Raw genomic sequence first — 25,886 nt, forward strand, 5'->3', positions numbered from 1 at the left:
TATGCTGACAACATTTATGCTGACAACATTTATGCTGACAACATTTATGCTGACAACATTTTTCCAGGGATTTACCCTGAAAACTCCTAAAGAAAGAGTGGCTTTCCAAGGATTAAGTTCTGGAAATTTTAAATACAAAATTATGCACGAAACCCCACCATAGTTATCACTTCTGTAAATCGAACAATACTGTGCACCACTGTAAGAGAATGGTCATGTTACTGCTATAATGGATACATGGCAGTTATCACACTGATACCCAACATTATATGATGGTATCTACTTTCCAGTATTCATATTAATGCAGTAACCAAAGATTAAACAAAAGCCTATAAGACAGCAAAATAGAATAACCATTGGCCAACACATTCAAAAGCAGTGTACTAGTAGATGTTTGCAAATGTAATACACACTGCTACCAATCTGTGTAAGGATCTTGCAACAGTGCTTACAAAATGACCGTTTAGCAACTCCCATAGAGTAGTTCATGCAAAACATGATTATACAGAAATTATAATGTTTCAATCACTTAAAGGAGATACAAAAATCTCCAACCAGTAACTTAAGTCATTAGGTAATAATTCTGCATATATCTGGAACCAGACTGGAGGGGGGGGGGGAATGTTGCTTCCTGTCACTCAAAGGCTATCTTCATGAGGATTAGGTGAGGAACTTAAATAGTGAGTAGCGCTGTCTATTCTGCAGAATAATGGCGATTACAGCAAACCCCAAGGCAATTTATCATGTATGTGAAGAACTGCGACATTACTTCAAACGTACTGATAGCAACATAAAATGAGTCTTTCAGAAATTCAGTTAAACTAAAGAAATTTAGGAAAATGTAAACTGGAATGTAATAGTAGGGGGAGAAGTTTCAAAAAAAAAAAATAAAAATAAAAAATACTGAGGTTACTTTTCTGGTTATGTTGCAGAACCTAAGGTTTATCAGAATAATATGTAACTCAAACTGCTGCAAGTGAAACATTATATATGTAATAAAAAAAAAAAATATTGGTAAACATTTTTAAACTTCCTTCAAACTTAAACATTTAAATTAATCTGATCATTCACTAAAAAAATTGATACATAGGTAAAGGTAGAACTGCTGTGTGTACTGCATTCAAAATGCAATGACAATTCTGTTAGCAGAAAATGAATGCATAATTTGGATTTCTAGGAAGCCTCAACTGTAACATTAAAGGTACTTTTTGATTAGTACAACAACATAGTATCAGCAACAAAAACTTAACCCTGATACTTTCTTGATATATGTGCAAATGTACAACATTTTAACACAAAACAAGACATTACAAAATGAACTTAATACAGTTGGCCAAGTATGACTTTCAGTCAGTGCGAGCTACTGCAAAACTATTTTTGTGACATTTGCAATTAATAAAATACAATCTAATGCAAGTAAATTTGCTACAATTGCATTCAAATAAAATGAACAAAGAGGGAGGAAGCATACTAGATTATTTAATTACTTTAGTGGTATTCAACATGGCATTTGTAAGTGTGTGGAATGAAAAATTCCCTGATGCAGGTTTTGGGTTAATGCTCACACACACTAGCAGTTAATAATTTGTATTGGCCACTTTTATGTAGGTATTAATATGGTAATAGATTTAAACCAAGATAATAGCCATGATACATTAGCTGCTCACTACACCAAATATGAAGTAGACTTCTGTGAACTTCATATCTTAACAACTTCAGCCAAAAGTTCTTTCTCAGCTTTAGGGCAGATCACTGCCTTTCAACAGTTGGCAGAAGGGCAATATATTCTGTATTCATTTTAATACAAACACATCAAAAGTGTGACTTCTTCTATAAAAAGAGCTACAACAGTTCAAAATACATTATATATATGTAATATTTTAAATTACAATGTGGGCAAAGAGTTACAAAATAGTAAAATACTATACTGAAAAATAACATGGCCATAGAATAATTTTAACAAAAATACTGTCTAGTCACTATATTAACCAGTTAGCACCCTCTTTTCCTCTCAAACTATAATCAGAACTCTCATCTGTGTAAATAGAATACAACAAGATTGTAAATGTCTTATAAAAAATACTATAGCCTTTTTCTTATGTACACAAGAGCAACATGTTTACTGGAGAAGGCATACAAGTTCTAAGAACAGTGTAAATGCTACTATCAAAATTTAAAAGGTCAATTATTAAAAGCTATCATAAAATATACCATGAACAATTATGTAGTAACAGTAATATTGAAGGCATTCCACTTCACTGCTCTTACTCATCGCTATAACTGGACTCAGTGCTCCTGATTTAATAATCACTTAAAATTAATCAAAAGCACTGTGTCGTGTCTCTGTTCAGGACATTAGTATTTTCTTTCTGTATAAATGATCTTTTGTTTATTTATTCTATCTTCAATTAACTGGCTCAACATAATTGGCTGGCAACATTCCTGTCTGACCCGTGCGCTCAACAAGACCTGTCATCCAACCTTCGTCTATTGGGCTGCAATTAATGATTAAGTCACCATCCATGAAAGATACTTCATCAGAGTCCTGCGCATCGTAGTTGTACATCGCACGATACACCCTCTGCAAATAAATAAAATAAATAAATAGTGTTTTGAATACATCAAGCAAAACTATCTTTTCTTTATGGCAGAACTTTATGAAATTACTGACAAAATGGATTACAGGAAGTACTTTCACATCATTTTATATTTTCTGGTATCACACCAAAATTTACCTGCACTTAACTCCTTTTCAATATCTTTATGGAACAATGTAAGCAGCACTCCTGCTGTATATGAAGTAAAAGTGATTGAAATTTTTTACAAATCATGAATAATTCCACTGACAGTTACCATTTATTTAACTTTACTAGTTTAATATTTATACTGCAGGTTGCAATGTCATTACTGCAACTTTTTTTCCCAGTTGGCAAACTACCTTTAAAAGTACACAGATGAACCTACAGTGATCTGATAGTAAGTCACATTTATTATTGCCCATGCAATCAAGGCCAAAATATTAGTAACAAGATGATTTAAAGGACTCTGAAGAATTTTATTTTTGATTTTCAGTCATTGCATACATTTTATTTACCACCACAATTAATTTCAGTATAACCACAATTACCATATGCAGTAGTGTTGTTCTCTCAGGAAATTCCACTGAATGATATGAAAGTAATAACAAATCCTTTGGTGGTGGTGATTGGGAGGGGGGGGGGTATATATGAACATGTTCTGGCATAGGATAGGTGCCCATAATATTCAAAACGTTTTCCTGCACGTTAACTTTTCTAGTGACAAGTGATGTGGTGTGGACACAGAATCAGTTCCAACTGAGAGATAGTGTTGAGTGTTTAAGACTTACATCACACAAGCCGCCCATGTTCGAGAGGTGTACTGAATGATCGCTATCTACAAATTTTGAGTCAATGGAACTGTGGTCTGAGTGCTCAACAACTGAATTCCGCATTCGAAGAGGCTATAGGACATAATTTGTACACCACATCGCTGCCGACTGTTACTGGTAGGTAAGACATTGAGTACAATGGATGATCCAGGATAGGTGTAAGGTGGTGTTTATGGATGAAACTCCTAATATGATAATCACAGACAATGTGTTTGAGGGCAACCTGGTAGTATCAGACGCATCCAACACTGTAGCCCCCAAGGCCAACAAGCTTACCACACACCACTCATAGTTGTTGAGGGCAATCTCACTGTTCTATAATACAGGGAAGAGATTCTGCATCCAACATTGGGACAGTATTGCCAACATTTTGATAATAATTTCATCTTGATAGATGACAACTTGTATGGTTATCATGCTGTTCTTATTAATACATTCCTTGAGCATGCCAGGATTACCAGAATGCCAGGATTACCAGAATGGAGTGGCCTGCCTGTTTTCTGGACATGAACCCAATAAAACGTGTGGGATCAATTGAAACAAGCTGTTTTTTTTTTTTAACATCGGCAATAACCATCTACTCTGCACAACTTATGCAGAATAGCCATTTAAGAGTGGGACAATTTGCACTAGGGCTGGCTTTATCATTTCATCACTGGTACGCAACAACAGATTCAAGCCTGAATTGAGCAAGGTGACTTCTCACTGTGTACTGACATTGCTCAGGCGTGCTTTAAAAACCCCATAGAAAAAAAGACAATTCCATCATTACACAATTTTTTTGAACTTTTTTACTTCGTGATATGCATGCACTACAAATGAATATATTTGCATGCCTCAGAGTCAATTTTTGTCTTCTGTGCTATGAATTTCAAAATAAAGGGGAGAGACGAAACTTTTGTCGAGACAATAATTAAGCCAATGGACTGAAACCCAGAAGTTAGTCTGAAAATTTCCTGTATACTACAGCTCACTAACATTGTTTCCACAAGAAGTATGCAACAAAACATTACATTCTCAATTAACTTATAGATTTTGCTGTAGACAAGATAGAAATAGTTAATCACAATTAATTCTTACACTGATGACATAAATTATGACCGTCTGCTTAAAAGCTTGTGTGTTTGTCTTTGGGACAAAATACATCACCGATTCTGCCTATCGGGTATCCACCAGTTTGTTGATAGGTTTGTAGAGGTACGTGGCATAAGATCTTTACGCACAGGTCATGTAATTCATGTAAATAATGAGCTGCTGCTTTGTGTACACATGATGGTGCCCGACCCAGATGGGTTCCATACGATTTACATCAGACAAACCTTGTCGCCAAGACATCAACCCGAGTTCACTATAATGATCATCATACCACTGTAGCACTTTTCTGGCTCCAAGACACTGACAACTATACTGGTGAAAGATGACACTGTTGTTGAGGAAGCTGTCAAGCATGAAGGGATGCAGGTAGCTCGCAGCAGTGAGCGTGTCTTCGATTACTATCACAGGTCCCATGCAAGCACAGGAGAACATCTCCCATAGCATGATACTACTCCCACCAGCCTGCAATCATGGTGTGCTACACGTTTCAAGCAGTCATTCACCTCTATGAAGGGGCTTGTGGAGATATCCAGCAACCTAGTGAATCAAAAACGTGATTCACCCAAAGAGTCAACACGTTTCCATTGATGGACTGGTGAATCCTGATCATGCAGTGCCCACTGCAATCTGAATTGATTATGTTGTTGGGTCAACAGGTGAACACCTAGGGGTGGTCTCCTGCAGAGCTTCACATTCAACAATATACGAAGACTGGAGTGCTTTGCAACACCTGTGCATGCATCAGCATTGTGCTCTTTCAGCAGAGATGCCAAAGATCACCGATTATCCTTGTTTACAGAGCAGACAAGTCTCCAAATCTCATGTTCTGTGAAGAGTTAAGGACATCCAACCATTTAGCACCTAGTGGTAGTTTCGCTGTCCCATCTCCTTCCGTAGATGCTCACCACAGTAGGACTTGAAAATTCAACCAGCTTCGTTATTTTCGAGACGCTTGTTCGTAGGCTCTGCATAATAATAATAAGCCTTTTGTGAAAGTCACTTATCTTAATGGATTTTCCCATTTGCAGCCCTTATCTTCGCTAGGGTGATTTCCCTTCCGCGACTGCTCCACTTACATACTTTTGTTATCGCATCACATGCCCGTAACACCACCAGGCACATACAATGTCACAGTGGGCAGTGGTCAGTGGTCATAACGTTTTGGCAGATCAGTGTACACAAGGATGAAGTCCGACACTATTTTATATGAAACATGAATAGCTTCATATCAGTGAAGTCTAAGTAACTTACCCCTTGCCTTCCTGGTCCCATTGACTGTCCATGTGACTGATTAGCAGACTGTCTGTTTACATTAGCAGCTGACCTATCTGCTGCTGAAAGTGAGCCATAGAAGTCATTTACTGGGTCTAGATCAGCAACTGATCCAACTTGGCGACCTGGGGGGCTCATAACTGTAAGCAAAATAAGATAATTTTAGAACTACAGGAAACCCTTTAATAATATAATTCACAATATTTTGTTCTAGAACATTAAGAATAATTTCTTTCCTTATTATTTTGCATTCTTGTAATAGATGATTGCCAAATAAAACCACAACTCATTTGGCTTTAATTATTCCAAATACTAAATCTTGAAACACAATTTCCTTTGGGACAACATAATTACACTCAACCACACGAGTCACCACAAAACAAAAAACAAAAACAGAGTATAGCCCAGCTCAAATTCTGTCCACTAAACCCTGTACAGGAGATCACATATGGAGTTTAATCTTCCATCCTCTTCTTTCATCTGGGTGCTTTCATAAAACCATACAAACAAAAAACAGACATTGACTGCCCTACTTGCTATACTGCTGCTATGAATGTTGACATTAATTCACACTAAGCAGGACAATAACTAAGCCACAGAGTTGACAAACATTATGAAGAAATACCTGTTGTATCCCTTTTTACACATATTGGAATAAGTGTGTAACTGGTGGAAGACAAGATAGTGTCTCACAAAAATACAAATATAATATGTCCACAACCACCACTGCAACAGTTTCCTTTTCAGACAGCAAATGCACATTTTTTTCACAACCCACATCCCATATAGCAGTTTTAGACCTATTTTTCAAAAGATACATGTGGTATTAGAAGCAAATCTTACAAAATAGAAGCTGTAAGCAACACACAAAGGTACGAATGCTGAACAAAAGGGGTGCAGAAATAATCAAAGAGAGAAAGAAAGAAAGAAAGAAAGAAAGAAAGACAAATCTTCAGCTTTCAGAATTAAAATTTTCAATGAGGGAGATTTTTTTTGAACACACTGAATAATGGTTAAATTGTTGAGGCACTGGGTGGGATTACATAATTACTCAGTCACTTAAAGTATTATTGTAGGCAACAGATGCAAAACAGTAACTTTACATGTGAGATGTACAAAGGTTTTTAAATATATAGTGTGCCATTCTCTGTGTTTTACTTCAAATTTGAGCCACAATCTTAATGTTTTCTTCCTTGCTGTTCTTCCTTTTGATGTACCCACTTTCACTTTAGATGTTTCACCCTCAAACCACATTTTAATCATAATTTAGCATTGTAGACTCATTAACCAACTAATCTTCCTTTCCACACAAGCTGGCAACCATCCTTCATTTCCCAACAGTTATAAAAAAAATAACATTTTGAACATCACCTCTTGTAAGTAATTGAAATATGTCCTATCAATCCACCAGAAGCTTTGGATAAGCATTACTTTATTTGCACATAGTTCTATCAATATGATCATTGCCTGGTACCATGAAATGTCATTTCTGACATACGCATCAACTGTGAAACTTTAATAATAGGAGACCATTACATATCAGACCTATTGTTGTACTCTTAAGCAATCATTTTATGCATCACTCTTATACTACCACCATTAATACTGTTACCATGCCTGTATTTACAACCACTGCTCGTTTTATTATGGGGGGAAAGAACGTTTGGGGGGTGGGGGTGGGGGGTGGGGGGGGAGGAGAGGGTGCTCTCACTCTAGAATACAATGCAGTGACAATTACTGAGGTTTTCAAGATAGTTTATTATTTATTTAACTATGAAACTACCTTTTAATCAACACTACTCACCAGTATAACATTTTCCCAATTGACATAAGTTCATGGCTGCTATAGTTTTTCACAACTTCTTACTTCAACCTTGGCATCAGTAGCAAGACTTCATTTCATAAACCAAGAGTGTACATTACCCATTGAAAAAAAACTGCAGTGAGGGACCATGGGTCTTTTGCAAAAAACTCATGTTCACATTGACTAGTAGATATGGGAAAACATTTCACTGCATTGAGAAGAGGAAAGAGGGATGCTGGTGTTTTCTTCTCCATCAAATAATCCTAAAATCCTGAAAGTATCCCTCTCGCAGAAGACCAAAATGATGACATAAGGTTTTTATACATGTTTCTGCATGTTCTTCCAATATATTCAGGCTAAGTCAATGACTCCAACACTTCCACACATTCAGAAACGGCAATATCCTCTGACTGCAGAAGATGATTCTCCATTTGCTGTTTAGACAATCATAAAATCTTCTGGGATGAAGATGTCTGCTTTTTGTTCCTCTTTCCAGTGTAATTCATCTGAAGTTCAGCTCTTATACTGCCTTGAAAGCTTCACCGTAATAGGGCGTCTGCCCAGTTTAGTTTCTTTAAACACCAATGGCTGATTTCTTATCTTCCTTTGGGCAGAATACAGTATGATGTCCCATGGCTGGTTCAAGGCTTAGTTGTTATGATTCTTGAAGAGCATCACATATTAGAGTTACATCAAGAATGGAAACAGCTTTAGTGATGCACTTCAATATACCTTCGTACATATCTCTGCCAATTCGCTCCTTGTTTTGATCAGCTTTTGCAGCTGTGAAGTGAGAAACCAAAGCTTTAAAGTGTTTTCACACTGTTGACACTTCTGAAGCTTGATGTTACCTATCTGGTTACCCAAGATTCAGTCAATTTTCAAAATTTCAATTTCAAGTAGCTCTGCACACTGCTTTAACTCAAGAAATTTTCTGTGATTGGCGGTATACTGATTATAGCATATATATGTGATGGGATGCATGTTTTTATTACACCACCAACTGATAATTCAAGTTTATGGCTAGTACAATGCCAAAACAAAATATGGGGAAAATTTTGTTACATTCATGTAACAACTCCTTTTTCTTCTCACCTTTGCTGCTCCATTACGACTGGAATAATATTTTCTCCCAAGAACTCTTTAGGAAATCCCATGAGTTCCAAACAATTTACAAACTTGTTACAAATACCTTCAGAAATAACATTATTTAGCTCAACTATATCAATGAAAATATTTGTGGGATCTCATGTTTGGGAGTTTGCTTCATAAATTGTTGAAGATGAAAATTGGCTAATTAATGCATTCTCCTCAATTATTAATGAATGATATTACTGATCTTGACTCAATTGTTTCAATCACTGTTTTTCATTTCTTTTGCTATGTGACTAATAACATTAATAAAAGCATTTCCAGATTGTAAAATGGGGGCAACATCAACTCCATTAACTTGCTGAATGTCAATTTCTGTCACAAAATTTAAAAAAGCTGATTCTTTTCCACTGCTTTAAAAACAGTATGAAATGTATTTCAAAACAGTTAAATGTATTGCTTTTCGCGCAACAGACTGCACTTGCATCATTCATATTGTGATTACCAACACTAACAGTTCTCGAACTTTTTCAAGAAGTCACTTTACTGACAAATGTTTAGGGTTATGCATCCTCCAGGAAAAGAGCACTGTTTATAACTACTGTGCTGCTTCTGACACACAGTAATTCATGTATCTGCTTCACTAGCTTTGAGTTATTTATCCTGTTTCAGTTTGGTCACCAGCACAACTTGTTCTTCCATTTCATTTTATTTACCTATTTAACGAGTTATTTGACTTTAAAACAGCTTTTTCATCTTTTCTTATTGTTTTAATTTTAACACATTTCTAAATGTGTTAAGTCTGCCACTTATTTCACATTACACTACTTTGAAACTGCATATACAAAACTCTAGCACTTGAAACACTGAAATGGAAAATTTACAACTACAACTCTTCTGGTGAATCATTCAAAGGAAGAAGGGGCGGGGGGGGGGGGGGTGGCAGTAAAATAGCAAACAAATTAATGTAACTTACAATTAGTCGAGTGGGAGAGAGAGAGACAGTACAGTCCTGCACTTGAAGTATGGATTGCCATAATTAATATGTAGTACACAGTTACTATTTACTGAAGGATTTGAATGTTTACAGTTTTCAATTCTAAGAATAATTAGCACTATCAAAAGTGAAACACAAACCTAGTTCATCCATTAGAGACTGTTCTTTGAGCAGTTCAGCTGCTTATCAGAATGATAATATGACACTACTGCATTAATCACAAGATTTGTTATTTTTTCTCATCTTTATTTTGTATGTTTTCATTGTTAAACATTGTCAATAGACAATAAAAAGTGTATACAACTTTCCTTATCATAATACATCATGTACTCTGTACTTCTCACATTAGCCAGACAAAACGATCTCTTGATGCCCTAACATGCTGCTGCAAAGATTGATTTGAATGCTTCAGTGCTTTGCTAGACATTCTCTTGTTGGAGGGGTGTGTCCTTGACTACCTCTTATTTTAGTTGACTTATTCAGCCAGTTAAACATGGACCGACAGTTTAATGTGCAACTCTTCATTTTTTCCCACATAAAAATCATATCCAGATATTACCAAAGCAATAAGCAACAGAAAAACTCAGAATCAACTACGAAGTGAATTGACACCTATCCACTTAAAAATTGAGCTGTAAGAGATAGCTGTGTAAAAAGAGGCCTTTCACCTGAAAACTGTGCAATTGTAATTGTTTAACAGAAACAAACATAACGAGTTGCAGATATTTTAATATTTTCTTCCAAGTCTATACTATGAACACTGATTTTTCCACCAATATTAACAATGTTTTGAAATGAAGAGTGCCTGAAAACACAGTCCAAGTTATGTCATTTCTGTGCCAACAATGTGTTCACCGCTCAGCAGTAAAGACTCTTTTGATGTTTTACAAAATATGCGTCACTTACAGTATGTACAAAAATTAACACTTTCTCTGATCTAAAAATCAAGCATAACAGAGACACACAGACAGACAGAGAAAGAGAGAGAGAGAGAGAGAGAGAGAGAGAGAGAGAGAGAGAGAGAGAGATAACAAATCTATACCTGGTCCTCGATCTGATGTATAAATGACAGTAGCTGACTGCCTTGCAGAGTATGGAGAATTGCGTGGCCCCTCAGAAAGGGGATCATAATCTGCAATTTTTCCTGGCTGATGAACACGTAACACAGGGTCAGCAGGAGGGGGTAGTTGTGTTGTTGGGGCCACAGGCACATTTTCAACTGTGGATAACACACCATTTAAAAGCTCATATATGTACCCATCCACCAACACACATTAAGCAACATAATTTACTAAGGCAATGTACAAAAAGAAGCATCATTATTTAACAATAAACACACACACACACACACACACACACACACACACACACACACACACACACACACGAGAGAGAGAGAGAGAACAAAAGAATTTTTACAACTATGACAATAAACATTGAACAGTGATTTTTATGCAAGCTACTGCAAGCCAATATTATCATGACACCAATAGGAAGGAAAGAACTTTACTTCCACAACTGATAACTGAATTATTTGGAGAACCCAGTTCCATTACGTGAGATATGAAAAACTTGGAATGGAGTAAATCTTATATAAACATCATGCTACAGTTTAGAGTTTATATACAGTAGCAAATAACACCAGAACATATTTTATACACAAGCAATTTTTTTTAACAAACACTTTTCTCCATAAGCTTTTGATTTATTTTGTTGCCTTTTCTGCAACACACACACACACACACACACACACACACACACACACACACACACACACACACACAGACTTGCAGTTTAGTAGACAGGAAATAATTACATTGCGAGGTCAACTGATCAAGATGATCAGTCACTTCTTCACTCTCGTGGACACCGTCACCATTTTCACCACTCATAACCCTTTTTTGCTCCATAGCCGCTTTTTTCTCCAGGTCACCATGGTATGCAACATTGCTAGAAATGAAATTTATTTCTCAGTGAGACAATACTACATGGCATTCATTCAAATTCAAAATTGAGACAACTTACAGTGAAGGAAAATAATATTTGCTATTAATTAGCTGTTCAAAGACTAATTTCCCTTTCTAATTATCTGCCTACAATTGCTCAGTTGAAATATCACATTTCATGTGCAGTTCAAACAAAAGGTGCAGACTATTTTGTTATCACTGAGTTTACATAAATTTGCTCTAGTGTCTTATGACTTCAGGTTTAATTCAACTCAATTCATTGCCATGAATTTTAAACCTGTTATTCTGAAACTCCACACAGGTTGTAAATATACAACACTAATGGTCACACACAATGTTGTAAATTATGTTATCAATGACATATTATTATAGAAATAAAAAGAATGTTGAAAATATAATCAAATAAAAACATACAATGAACAGGACTAATTCACGTTATAAGCGAGTAACTTCGAGTTCATATTCATAGACTTGTTCCTGGCATACTCTGAAGAACTCTTAGGTTTCCCGACAAACTACGACTATACTAGTGCTTAATGTTTAAGACAAAGTTAAGCACTTAACTTTTTGATAGTCAATGTGCGATCATATTAACTGAAGTCCGTAAGTGTTTGTCATTTACAATTGTTTGTAGATCATAATATCATTGTCTGCATCCTGTCCTTACCTGGAAACAGGGAGAGCTGGAAACAACATAATCTGCTTGATCCTTCTCTCTACATTCAGAGATTGGTACGTCACTTCATCTTATTCGATGCACATGTTTGGGATATGAATAATGACCTGTTAATAGGTGCACCATACTTCAAGTACTGGCAATGTCACACATACTGAGCCTGTTCCTAATGTTTGGGAATATGCCGTCTACTCGCCCTGTAGTGCTCCTAGTGTCCCAGTCAGATTGCCATTCATTTAACTTCCAGGCTCCGAAGTGCCTTATTAGTAATAAGAGATTCTGTGATCTCTTATGCATGAACATATTATTCACACCCAAACCAATACAATGTTTCCCAGTAACTTATCACAATACCCATTGGGCATATTCCGAGAATCACCAATAAAACCTCAACAGGTTTAGTGCACAAGGCACTGGCAAACCTCAGAAGTACACTCTGCTGATTGTATCACAGTATTGTTCTGTAGCTCTCCAGTAGGAGGTAATGAGCCCAGACACTGGCAGTGAAACCCACAACAGCACTGCAGATAGCTTCATGATACAACAGCACAACATGCAATGGTAACCCATAGCAGACACTACCAGCACGGGCAATCTTGTGCATAATTTCAGTCGCTTTGAGTAATGGCTCTTACACATTTTAGAATGTTCCTTTTCTCATCTAAAAGGGTGCCCACGTACTTGCCAACAATGCTGTATTTTGAAGGGATTACGTCAAGCATCTGGGAAGACTTTCTGATGAAAGTTTCCCCATTCAGAAATATGTATATGATTTTATGTACAGATACGGCCAGATAGTTGCCCGTGCACCAATTGTGGATCTAAACATTCAAAAAGTCTCACCCTGGATTCTGCAACTACTAGGATGCAACATCCTCCTCAAAAATTCCAGCCCCATCTAGCAGACGTAATAGGGGTTCAATACCAAGATCCCAGAACAACGGATTACTTATGCAACCTTGGGGACAGCCCTTGGTAATCTTTCCGATTACCTAGCTCTGTCCCACAAGCTACTGGACACTTTTACAGACATTTAGGGACCCTCAGATGTCTAAGGTGTGCAGACATAACAAGCCACCAAATATTATCGAAAGTGCCTGCAATTTCAACCACGAGTACAACTGCTTACTTCACAGCCAAATTTTCTACAAGCTGAAGAAATCTATTAACCAAATCATCTATAGACTTCCCTATTTTTGATCCATATTAGCATTGGTTCAGACCTAAGAGCTCCCTACCTGCCTACAATCACTCAAGGAAGACTCCTGAACCTTGGGCAAGATTTTTTACATACATAAATGGGTCAACAGCTTTTTGGTGATATTGCATCTTTACCCTTTGTCTTTACCTGGCTGTTTTCCAAATTGCTGCAATCCAACCTACTTGCAATATATGCACTCATGAACAAGTGGATATCAAAGGACCTATCATCCAGACAACCTCCACCCAGCTGTCACTGACCCATCCCATATACTAACTGCGAACATAACAGCAGGTCCCTTTAACCTTCTCAGTTAACTTTTATGGTTTTCCCTATAAGTCATATTGCAGTTGCCTTTGAAGAGATGTCTCCCATTGTATTCTTTTAGTTTCCTGAAGCTATGTTTTGTAGCACATCTTTATTGTCCTGTAGTAGTGGAGCTTCACAGTGTGCTCTAATCGGTCTAAAATGCATTGACATTACTTTTCTTCATCTTACCTTTTGCCTCAGCATGCAAAGTTCTGGACTTCATGGAGATTTAGCTTGACTATTTTCCTTTTGGGTTACGAATGTCCTGTGCTCCTTTCAAGAGTTTAGTAGCTGCACACCCAAGTCTACGTGTTCCTGAAGCAATTCTATTGGAAAGGCTGCACCACAGACTATTTAGTCAACCCAATGTTTTTCCGATCTCAAACCCAATCATGCCTTTCTCTGTCTCCCTCTATCATTGTCATTTTCCACTCTTATGACAACTGCATTATGGTCACTGGATGCCAGTTATGGAAGCACTTGCCAGCTATTTATCTTAATTGCTACCATCCACTTTGCTCAAGTGGCATCTATAATAGCAGTAACACCTGCTTGTCCCTCAAATGAACTCTGCTGGCCCTCTAGATTTAAAACAATGAAGTCCAATTCTTGTATTTCATGTTTTAGTATATCACCTCGTTTGTCAGTTTGCCCACTGTGCCACAGACGATTTTGCGTTCTTATCTGTTGCCACTAAGGGAGATGCACCTTACCCGTAGATAGCTACCACCCAGCATGTATTTACGTAAGCTCAAGTAGGATGAGAATACTACACGTACATGCTAACCACAGCCTATTTAGTTTGTGTGTCGTCCTGTGAATATACACTGTCGCTAGTTGTGCAGCTTCAGCCACAGTGAATTTTCTACTTGTAATGACAATGGCAGACATCACATCATAGTCAGTAATTTTTAACATATAATCACGAAAATGTGGGAGAGTATTGTTGCTATAGTATGGTTCTTGCAAACAGACTACATCACCACCCAACCTGTCTATTAGGTAAAGCATTTACACAGAAGGAATGTACTATTATTTGAGGATGTAGCTACTATTAGTTGACCACAATATTATTGCACCTCTGAGTGAGGGCACTTTGGTTGCCTTATTGTTTTTGTCATGATATATCATTTGGACAGGCTGAACCTCTATAGTATATGCACACCTGCCTTGAAATCATTCATAATGTGATCCATTTTCCTTAGTCACCACTGTACTTGTTTACTGAATTTAACTGTGTGTTTCTCACAGCATCCACATGAGGCCAAGTGCAATAAGATCGTGGTCAGGTAAAAAAAAATGTTATAGGCTTTGGCCAGTGTAATAACAAGTAACTGATCACTTCACTTCACGCACACACCACAAAACAATATCACGTTAACTGTTTTAAAGATTAAACAATTGTTGCAACTAACATTATCGACGTCTCGTTGCATATACCAGAAAGCAACAACAATTCTCAATTGTGTGTATATCAAGGTAAGTTTCTTTGAGTTTTGCAGTGCTTCACTGAAACAGTTGACTGGATAGGAGTCTTTCAAAGACCTTTAAAGACACTAAACATCTGGCATAGTTTTATCTTAATACACGTCAATCGCAAAAACAACAACATTGATGCCGTCTGCAGTGGTTCTTTTAAGATTCCTTATTAACTGGCCAGAGGATGATTGAGGAAGCGTACACTAGTGAAAGGTGCTATACACAGGCGGCCCCAGGAAGAATGGTCAATATTCGGGGGTACGACAAGAACAATCGTTCGAAGCAGAGACGTCTACTAAACATGGGCTCTAAAATGTGCCACCTACGCCTACTTCCCAATTGGAAAAAACTATTTCAACTAAGGAACTTAGGGAAGATAACTGTCAATGGATACAAGTGAAAAGATGTTCATACACAATACACTAATCTCCCAGATCCTTCTCATGGGTGTAAGATGAGTCTACAGCATCATACATCATCTGTTGAGGAAACAAGAATTATAGCTGGCTTATATTTGACAAGAGTCCAATAGCTACCACATTCATTTAACCAGCTTTAGAATGGCTCTCAACACAGTATTTCATCATATCAAAATGTTTAAGCTTTAAAATGTTATACAACAGAATTAATGTATCATTTGATCTAGGAATGGCCAGCAGACATCTGGAGAAGTGTTCAGTAACAATCAGACCATAAACATGACTGACAATTGCACAGGTGTGAGAGCATAAAAAGTGGCCATGTCTGATACAGGAATAGGGCTGGAATATATTTCACACAGCCAAGGATCTAAATATAACCAAAATGTGAGTGTAAATATTACCTAACCACGGCTGAAGTACATGTCTTTCAAAGATAGGGATGATGAACAAGTTAGTTTAGTCAATGTTTGAGAAAACCTTACAGAGTGTTTGTGCAGACACAGTAAAACAAGTAAATTTTTAAACTCTCCTTTAGAACCACTTATTTTTGTAGAGTACAAGGCAGATGAAAGATCCAAGGAATGGGATCCCCAAGGGTAGTGAACAGAAGGGGAAGAAAATTAGAAAAAAAACCCTTACACCACAAGCTTCATTGATGCTGATGACCTGGCATCAGCAATTCAGTGCAATGAACAGTAGCTCAGTGGGAATTTATTAAAGTGTTCATGGCAGTCTATGTCTTTAGCACAAGAAACTGATACTACAAAATCCTGCGATTCTGCTATCTAACAGAGAAACTAATAGTCTTTTTTATGTGATATAGGAGGGTGATTTGAGCATTACTTTACAGTAGAATACTAGGACAACTGGAGACTGGTCAAACACAGCAGGTCATAGCACGGGCCCTCCGTGTGCCAGAAAGTGTGATCTCAAGATTGTGACAACGATTCCAGCAGGCAGGAAACGTGTCCAGGCGCTACAGTGCAGGACATCCACAGTGTACAACATCACAAGAAGACATATCTCACCATCAGTGCCCGTAGATGGCCACAGAGTACTGCAGGTAGCCTTGCTCGGGACCTTACCAGAGCCACTGGAACAGCTGTCTCCAGACACACAGTCTACAGACAATTGAACAGACATGGTTTATTTGCCCGGAGACCTGCAAGGTGCATTCCACTGACCCCTGGTCACAGGAGAGCCCGTAAAGCCTGGTGTCAAGACCACAGTACATGGTCATTGAAACAGTGGTCACAGGTTATGTTCACGGACGAGTCCAGGTATAGTATGAACAGTGATTTCCGCCGGGTTTTCACCTGGTGTTAACCAGATGCCAACCCCTTAATGTCCTTGGAAGGGACCTGTATGGAGGTCGTGGTTTGATGGTGTGAGGTGGGATTATGATTGGTGCACGTACACCCCTGCCATGAAATAATAAAGTGAGCCACAGGAACACTTTATTAATCACTTGTTAAATTAATAATTGTTAATACCTTTCTATCGTTTTTAGTGTAAATTATAGTGGAGCAAATAAAGGTAAAAGGTAAGACCCCCATCACTGACTTAAATGGTTTGTCGCAAGTAACTTGATGCTACTATTCAGTTTTTAGAACACATTGGTGAACAGCTCCAAGTGACATAGTTGTTAAGGCATACAGCATCTCTGAATACCAATAGTAGTGCATTAAGCAACAGTACTAACACACTGAAAGAAAAGAATCTTAAGTCTTACACCAATGGAAATAATAATATTCTGAAAATAAAGGAAAATGTTCTGATTAGTATCTCCTAAAATACAGAGCACTTGCTTGAAATTTACGATGTTCAAACACTTAAGATTTCTTTAAATAATATAAAAAACTGTAGAAAATCATTTTATTAATTCACAATTTCAGGTGGAATTATACAACTACACAAGTGGAGACAATAGTCATAATCTAAGTATTATGACTCGATTCCATATTGTAACAATAATATTTATATATATTAAATCATTAACTTCTCACCATACCTTATAATCTTTGAATTTTGTTTAATACGTAGTATTTCAGGATCGTCAGCCACCGGAGTGAATTTTCCTTTTGCTTTTTCGAACTCCGCATGGTACATCACCTGCGAACATGAATATTCTATTGCTTACAATATTTAGTCTATTCTGGAAACAGTAGAGCAAGGCAATGTAAAACAGAATTGGTTGTGCTTTCAAATGGAATGCTGCCCACTGCTACTATTCTGAAAGTCAAACTTCATTTTCTCTAGGAATGTCCTTCTGTCCTTTACTGTACTTTTGAACATAAAATATTGTCAAAGATTTTCACATTTATTTCTGGACTTCTATAAACACAGTGACACACACACAGTGGCTTTAACATAAAATATTAAAACGACAATGACTGGTTGTTTTTATGGTCTGTTTTGGGACTCTTCCATAACAGTTTACAATCATAAATATTTTCCAGTGGTGTTGGCATCACATACTAGGGTTTAGGAGCAATTTTCAATCCTTTGCCATACAAAATGACAGATTACAATAATTTACATTTCCTTCTTGCAAATGAGATACAATGAAAAAACGCCTAAAACTAGTGTATGGAATTTAAATTAATAGTTTCCACTGAAAATAGTTAACTACCAATTTTAATGCGGTGCATAAAACTTAACTGATGTTGATATGAACACATGAAATTCTTGAGCAAAAGGGAATAAAGACAACAATACCAGCAAGAATAAATTGGGGAGGTGAACTGAAACCTTGCTTAGGTCTAATTACCAAGCACTGAAATGTGGGTGGTGAATATTTATTCCAAAATGTAATGCCAGTGAAAGCAAACTGTGCCATCCCTACAAGTCTGAGCTACTAGGTAATAAGCCTTTCCACTCCTAATCATCAGTATTTTACTTAGCACTATGACTAAACTCAGGTCTGCAGATTTTGACTATAAGAATGTGTAAATGGTGGAGGTGACCTATGGACTCTGTGTCAGATATTTAAGTGATAGCAGGTGCATTTAACTGGTTGAAATGTTCTCTGCATACCGTCAGGATGCAGGGCTATCCATGTGGATAAGTAATGTTCAGTATCTTTTGAGAAACATTGCTTTTTATAATTTCTTCCTATTTCAATGCTAAATTATTCTTAGACAGCTGAGAATTCTGGAAACTGGAATATGCAAAATTTTAAACCATTTTACTAAATTTTTGGGGGAAGTAGTCATCACTCATTCTGATGCAATCGCCACGTACAGTGATACTCTTTCACGTACATCCCAATTTCAGCTGAACATCAATTAATAACTGAAAGAGTAAATGCCATGAACATAAATGCAATATTATTTTCTACTGAAACTCCAATCATTAACTTAATTCACTACTGGTAGACCATATATCAGTCAATTATGGCTTACTTACATTACTTTGAATTTTTGTATTTTCTGCTATTCTCTTGAGTTCTGGTGTCTCTGCCATGGTAGTTGCCTTTGCCTTGGGAACATGCCTGTGAAGTAAAAAATAAAAATAAGAGAGTTTAGACATTAGACTTTTGTAGTATTTTCTTGTGCTACATTTTGTCAAATTAATCAAACAATCCTTTGGGCATTAAAGGCCCCTCACCAATGGAGCAGGCATTTGAGATAAACACTACCCCTCGGCCTGTTTGCAAATTGAGACCAAACTACTTTTTCCTGTCACAAAGACAGAGTTTAGCACCATTCATCTGTAGTGTGATATTTTATTCATTTTCTTCTTCAAGGCAGAAAACCTGTATCAGTGTCACTACACCCTGCACTTTCTTTGCATTTTGGTTTTTTAGTTCTCTACTAAAGTCTCTACATTTGAGCAAACCTAAAGTTTTCATCAGAAATCCACAGCATTTGCAGTTAAACGATACTGTACTATGTAGCAGTGATCCAAAGCCACCATTTTAAATTTGGAGAAGAGTCATATTTTTGTCTTATTGTATTGTCTCGCACAAAATCAGTCTGGTGTTCTTCACAACCTGGTGCAAGCATTTATTATCATTATGGTATCATATAGCTTTCTTACCCGTTTGTTTGGCACAAATTTTACAACTGATTTTCAACTAACTTCCTGAGGAGTTAGATACTAAAACTTTCAACATTGCTCAGAGCTGGATGACAATGCAACATTAATTCGCTTTCTTGTCTGGTGTGCGGTGGAGGGTACATTGTGTACCACCACCACTTCCCCTTTTCCCCATTCCAGTCGCATATGGGTAGAAAGATTACTGGTAAGTCTTGTGTGCTTCAAATTTTCTTATTTTTACCTCCACGGCCTTTTCATAGGCTACACATAGAAGGAATCAACATATTCGTTCACTGAGGTGAAGAGAAAGTGAAATAAATCTGAAATTTACCCCATGTCCCTTTCGTAATCTGATCAAAATGTTTGAAAAATTTCAACATACAAGACTTAAACGCAGAAAACAATTACTTCTTTTTATAAATATTTAATATACCACTTTTTAAATCTAACTACGAAGTACAAATTTTTTTTGTAGCTCCATTACAGATAGTCTTTAAAACCTGTGATCGAGAATTTTCAATAGCTATGAAAATACTTTCAAGATTTAAAACGAGAAACACGAGCCGCATGCAATACATGATGCACGAATAGTCCACCTCCTTACTGTTATGTATTTATTGCGGCCCACGCTTTTCATTTGACATCTTTCACTTATTTTCCATGGTTATTAAAATTCACCACCACATATTTTCAGGATTATCTGCATGGAGCTATAAGAAATTATTTTATAATTATTAGTTCGATTTCAAAACGTGGAAGGTATATCAAAAATTTATTTTTATTTAAATAAGTATTTTTCACTTCAGTAAATTGCTCATTATAGTGATGCTAATTTGGCCTTCGGTGTTAAGTGAATTCTCTGTAGACCTTCGTAACCTAGTAACATTCGAGATACTCGTCGAACCTCTGCACTAGTAGCCATATACACTAACCACTTAGAACAAGGCGACGGCCTATTATATATGCGCACTGCCACTTTACACAGTAACTCAAGTCGTTTCACGAGTCTGAGAAGCGGCAATTTAAAGCCTCATTCGACTCAGTGCCAACCAAGAGATTTGTCAGGTGGGGAAGTTAAGCTTATTTCCGAGAACTTTCCACCCCTCCCCCGTAGCTCGCCCCCTTCATCCTTCCTTTCGGACGAAAGAAAGCGCGCGGGCAGTGTATACTAAACTCTTTACGTGCGAATTATTAAGCGCTTTAATTCTTAATGTAATAACTCAAATATCTTAGAACGTCACTGCATATAATCTGCCACTACATACTGGACATTAGCTTGTCCATCTCATTTAGTGGCGTCGTACTTTAATGATTACCATTCCCAACTTTCCTTTACGACCGCCTCCGGCACTAATTTTCTACTTTTCGTTTCTGGTTTTTATCTTAAGTGAAACGTTTGTATGGAAATGAATACGTATATCGAGATAAAATAATCTCGCGCAGTGATATATATGCGATTACTTTATCGTACAGAAATTTTAGTTTTATTTACTTGATTTAATAATGAGGCAGAGAGACTGAAGAGGACAAAGCGCGCAACTTCGCTGCTGTACAAACAATATATTGAGAAGACACTAAACACGCAGCGAACCACGCACATTGCATAGGAGGGGATGCTCTCGCATAGAGAGAACGTCGGCAGCACACAGGAAACTGACACCGAAAAACAGCCAGCGGAATTTAGACATAATGTAGCCTAAAAGCACAGAGACTTGGTCAATACGTGTTAAAGGTGATGAGCGTGTTCACTGAATGAGTCAGACTTTCACCTCGCCTATTGACCTACTTGTGGGGGACACTGTTACTTTCAGCTCGAGCCGCGCAACGGAAAACAAGCCTCAGTTTACCGCACACACCGCTACAACGGCACACGATACGACGAAGTCAGCTGTCAACCATCTACCAAAGAGGGCCGCTTTAACTGTATGCTGCTGCAGTAGTATCTCTCACTTTATTTCTGTTTCTATGGTACGCGCAAAAAAAAAAAGTAAACAATCCCTTAATCATATCTGTAGTGCCTGCTCGTGACAACGACACATTTCAAAAACCCACATTCATGTCAAAACGCGGGACTGAAACAGGCGACATTCGTTTTAAGAGTCCAGCAATACTACCGTGATACCATGGAGGACGTCCCACAAGCTGTTTAGCACAAAGCGTTTGGGTGTCTGAAATCTTATTACGAGAGTATTAAACGAACATAGTTTCGGTTCACTGGTCACCGGGGTATTATTTCTAGAACATTTACCACGCTTTTCCAGGCGAACGATGGCCTTTCTCGTCTTCGTTTGAGCCGGCTGGAGTGGCCGTGCGGTTCTAGGCGCTACAGTCTGGAACCGCGAGACCGCCACGGTCGCAGGTTCGAATCCTGCCTCGGGCATGGATATGTGTGATGTCCTTAGGTTCGTTAGGTTTAAGTAGTTCTAAGTTCTAGGGGACTAATGACCTCAGTAGTTAAGTCCCATAGTGCTCAGAGCCATTTGAACCACTTGTCTTCGTTTGAGATCCACAATATACTAACATTTAAGCATGATTATATTACAAAACAGTTTAGAAGGTTTATTGACGAATGACATGCGAGACTTCGCTCGCTAGCTTAATATGACGGCGCAACAACAGGATGGACATCAGACAGAAATGGATAATCCGCAATGAGCGAACACGTATCTCTCAAGGGATGTCTCTCGGCTCGAACAGGAATTTGTATTTTAACATTTGTACACAGACCCGTCTCACATTTCTAACGTGCGATGGCGATAGTGCGTTATTGTGTTGCTCCTGGTTTGTACACAACAGTGCTTGCCGTCTTGGATGAGGGAGCGTTGACATGCCAGCCAGCCAGCCAGCAGTTTACGTGTTAAGTACACGTGTGCCAGTACTATCATACATATACAGCAGAAATGAACGAAACCATTGATGTTTGGAACGTTTTAAATACTGTGACACCCAAGTTAAGAAGACGTTATCCAACAGACGAAGGTTTAGGGCAGGATGATGACACTTTCACAATGTTTTTAGTGGGTCTAATTATTCAGAAACATGAACATTCGCTTGACTGCTCACCTTAAGTTACAATGGATAGGAGAGTGAAGAAAACGACTGTTGTAGACGATAACTAGATTAATACTGTTCAAGATTGTAGTGCTGGTGGCAGTGGCGGAAACAGTATTCCTCAGACGGAAGTTAACAGTTCTGGCGACAATGAACTTTCAATAAGAAAGAAATCCAGGAAGACCAAGATATTCGCTAGTACTTTTTTAGGTAGGGTATGTTCTGTCGAAGTAGTAAACCAGACAACTGCAACTTTCCAGCTACAGCGACAGTGCGTTTGCAACAATGATCGCAGTGGATTGAATTGTGAACTCACTTCTTATGAGACACTATTAAAAAAATTGTCTTCAGGAAAAAGCATTGGGGTCCTAAAGTTAAAAAGGGCTGTTGAAAACAATCTTCCATCAAACATACACCGGGAGGCGAGCACGAATGGGAAAGACCATTTAAAATCCTTTTTCGTGAACGTTGTTCATGACCAGAAGTACATGTTACTTGGTGAGTGAGTGGGCATGAGAACAACAACAGTAAATGATTCTTTCTTTTGCAGGTAAAGACATTGAATGCGTGACCATTCCACCAGAAACAACAAAATGCGTCAGCCTTTGGACATGTAATTCAGGCAATATAAAATAAATAAGAAGTCTATGTGCAGCGATTTCGACACTAAATTAGAAAATATAATTTTCACAACGAAAATTTATTCTGTTACGCATGACCAGCTGTCTGCTCCTGTTCATCAAACTATGCTTCGATGTTTCTGGCAAGTGGCGTGGGGTACAATACTCCCGCACATCACAAAATGCGATTCTACTATTGTGATTCTGCATATTGTTTCATGCATTTTGTTGAGATACCTTACGTACATTTTCTGAGTCCGATAGTCGGCAAACTAAGAACAACACAACTGAATGCTTTCACCATCCCAATCACAGTGATACATAAAGCTTCTGAATAGAATTGGAACACTGTATTTCTGTTCGGGCCGATAGACTTCTCTTGTCAGAGTGCCGTACATCCAAGTAAGGACAATCTCGCAGAACAAAGGAGTGTCTGAAATTACATTACCCAAATGCACAGAAGGTGACATTATCTCTGCCGTTAATACGACTGTCTAATCGGGGCCGCCCAAAATTAACTCCCAGCACGAACAGCAAAATTTTCGACGCCGCCATGCGTTCATCGTAAGGCTGTGTTCCGCAACCTCAACAACGAGACTGACCACTTGCATAGGTTTATAGGCTATCTAGCAGTGGTGTGATACATGTAAGCTGGCGCTTACGCCAAGAACAGTAGCTTTGTTCCAGAGTGACTAAGGCGTACCTGGTGGTATTTTTAATGGCACCATGCCCTACTCCGACTCTCCTTTGGAAAGAGTCCCCGTTATTAACCGGTCGATGGTCCTGTGCTGGGCAGAGTACCTGGGGAGACTTTCACTCTGCTATGCAGTCGCCGCGAGCTCCAGGCTATTCCAACTTATCTCCCCAGCTTTCACGAGCAACGCTATCTCTGCCGCTAGCAAACACCAATGTCATCACTCTGTGACAGACAGCCCTTGCTGCACAAATATGGACGTAACGATCCTTAGCTATGCTAATATCCGCAAAGCTATTCTAATACGACTGTCACTAAAAAGCACGATGCTGCTGGAATGTAATGCCATAGGAGATCCAAGAGCGCGAGCACACTGCACACAAGGACCAAACGAAAATTGTAAAAAGTTGCGTGCCTATCAGAAATACAGTTAAGTACTGTGCTAGATTTATTTCTTGCAAATTGTTTACCATTGGAAACAAACCTGTATCGGTCATAGTCGCTCAACACACACTTATTTCGAACCACGAAAACTACTAAATTACGAGTAATAAACATGTAAAATGCAGACTAAAGAGTCACATGACTTATCACTTTATAAATATCTACTGTATAACGACCAATTTATCGTAAAATGACTCTCTTGGCGTACAGTATTTGTTCGTTTAATGGCCTGTCATTACAGTCTCATCCCGTTTTGTATACGCAGCATATTTAACAAAATTCGCCTACATTTCACGTGTTATGACAAGAGCTGTGTCCAACATTAAATATACGGGCTCAAACGGAGCCTTATACAATATAGCAGTCTTAAGGATGTCTTGTCTGGACAGCTTCGAGTACAACCGCTCAGTATCATCATCACACAGTAAAGAGACGCTTCTCACTAGCATGTTAACTGGATACTGTTGTAGCTCCAGGATTCAACAGTGTTTGTTGTTAGTCTTCGTTTGCTTACGAGTAGAAGTCTTGCACTGATTGATCTGGGGCATGGCGAGCCCTTGGCAGAATAGAAGAGAGACGGTAACCAATTGCGTAGACTAGCAAATACCAGCAGAGGGCGCTGATAATTTTACGATCACTGCACAGGAACTATTCCAAGAGTATGTGGATAGGGTCGTCCGCAACCAAGAACAGCATAAGTTGGAAACCTCTTACCTACAGTACGTAGAAACAGCCTGTAGAGTGCACCTCAGCCCCACTGATATTTGCGAACAGCAACAGTACCTACAACGCAGGTCTGAAACGTCAGCTGTTGTCTTGACAAACGCAGCTTTTATATACGAAAGCCTATGGGGGTCTATCCTACGAACAATACGCTACCGTCGTGTTCGAAGTCCCTGCTTGTACGTTCTTCGACGAATCTGAGCAATGCCGAGTCTCCTAAGTGGTCTACGCCTGGAGAGAGCGTGGAACATGAAATAATTTCGTATCTGAGCGCAAAATACTCTCGTCTCGGTATCCTGGTGGTGCACTTACGGTGTGTAGACGAATCTACAATGGATGACTTCTGGACCAACATGTTACGGAAAAGTGGTATGGTGGCTCGATCGGTGGCATAGATAGCCATACTGCCGCATTCTGGCGTCCGAGGCAATTCTTTCTTTTGTGCAGAACATGCAATAATCCGCAATTCCGTGTCAAGTATGCTTCTCCGAGGCAAAAAGATTGAACAAATAAATCATCTTCAGTTTGAAAGAGACTGCCTATCAAGGAATCTAAACACTGATGGCAGGTTGCAGTGCTTACATACTGTA

General features: G+C 38.2%; 1 protein-coding gene across 2 annotated transcripts in view; it reads right to left on the reverse strand.

Annotated features, from left to right (window-relative positions):
* Window positions 1-1,015: 1,015 nt before the first annotated feature.
* Window positions 1,016-25,886, reverse strand: part of LOC126248237 (LIM and SH3 domain protein Lasp) — a 169,706-nt gene continuing 144,835 nt past the window's right edge. Inside the window, exons 3-8 of one of the 2 annotated variants that reach the window (XM_049949072.1) lie at window positions 19,132-19,216; window positions 17,735-17,835; window positions 11,486-11,619; window positions 10,712-10,888; window positions 5,756-5,916; window positions 1,018-2,581 (exon numbers count right to left, since the gene is read on the reverse strand). In XM_049949072.1, the coding sequence (XP_049805029.1) occupies window positions 2,405-2,581; window positions 5,756-5,916; window positions 10,712-10,888; window positions 11,486-11,619; window positions 17,735-17,835; window positions 19,132-19,216 (835 nt within the window). In that variant the 3' untranslated portion in view covers window positions 1,018-2,404. Of the gene's footprint in view, window positions 2,582-5,755; window positions 5,917-10,711; window positions 10,889-11,485; window positions 11,620-17,734; window positions 17,836-19,131; window positions 19,217-25,886 lie in introns of both variants that reach the window. The other variant, XM_049949073.1, reaches the window with a different exon arrangement.

Source organism: Schistocerca nitens, chromosome 3 (genome assembly GCF_023898315.1).
Source record: "Schistocerca nitens isolate TAMUIC-IGC-003100 chromosome 3, iqSchNite1.1, whole genome shotgun sequence".
In the NCBI taxonomy this organism is placed as follows: domain Eukaryota; kingdom Metazoa; phylum Arthropoda; class Insecta; order Orthoptera; family Acrididae; genus Schistocerca; species Schistocerca nitens.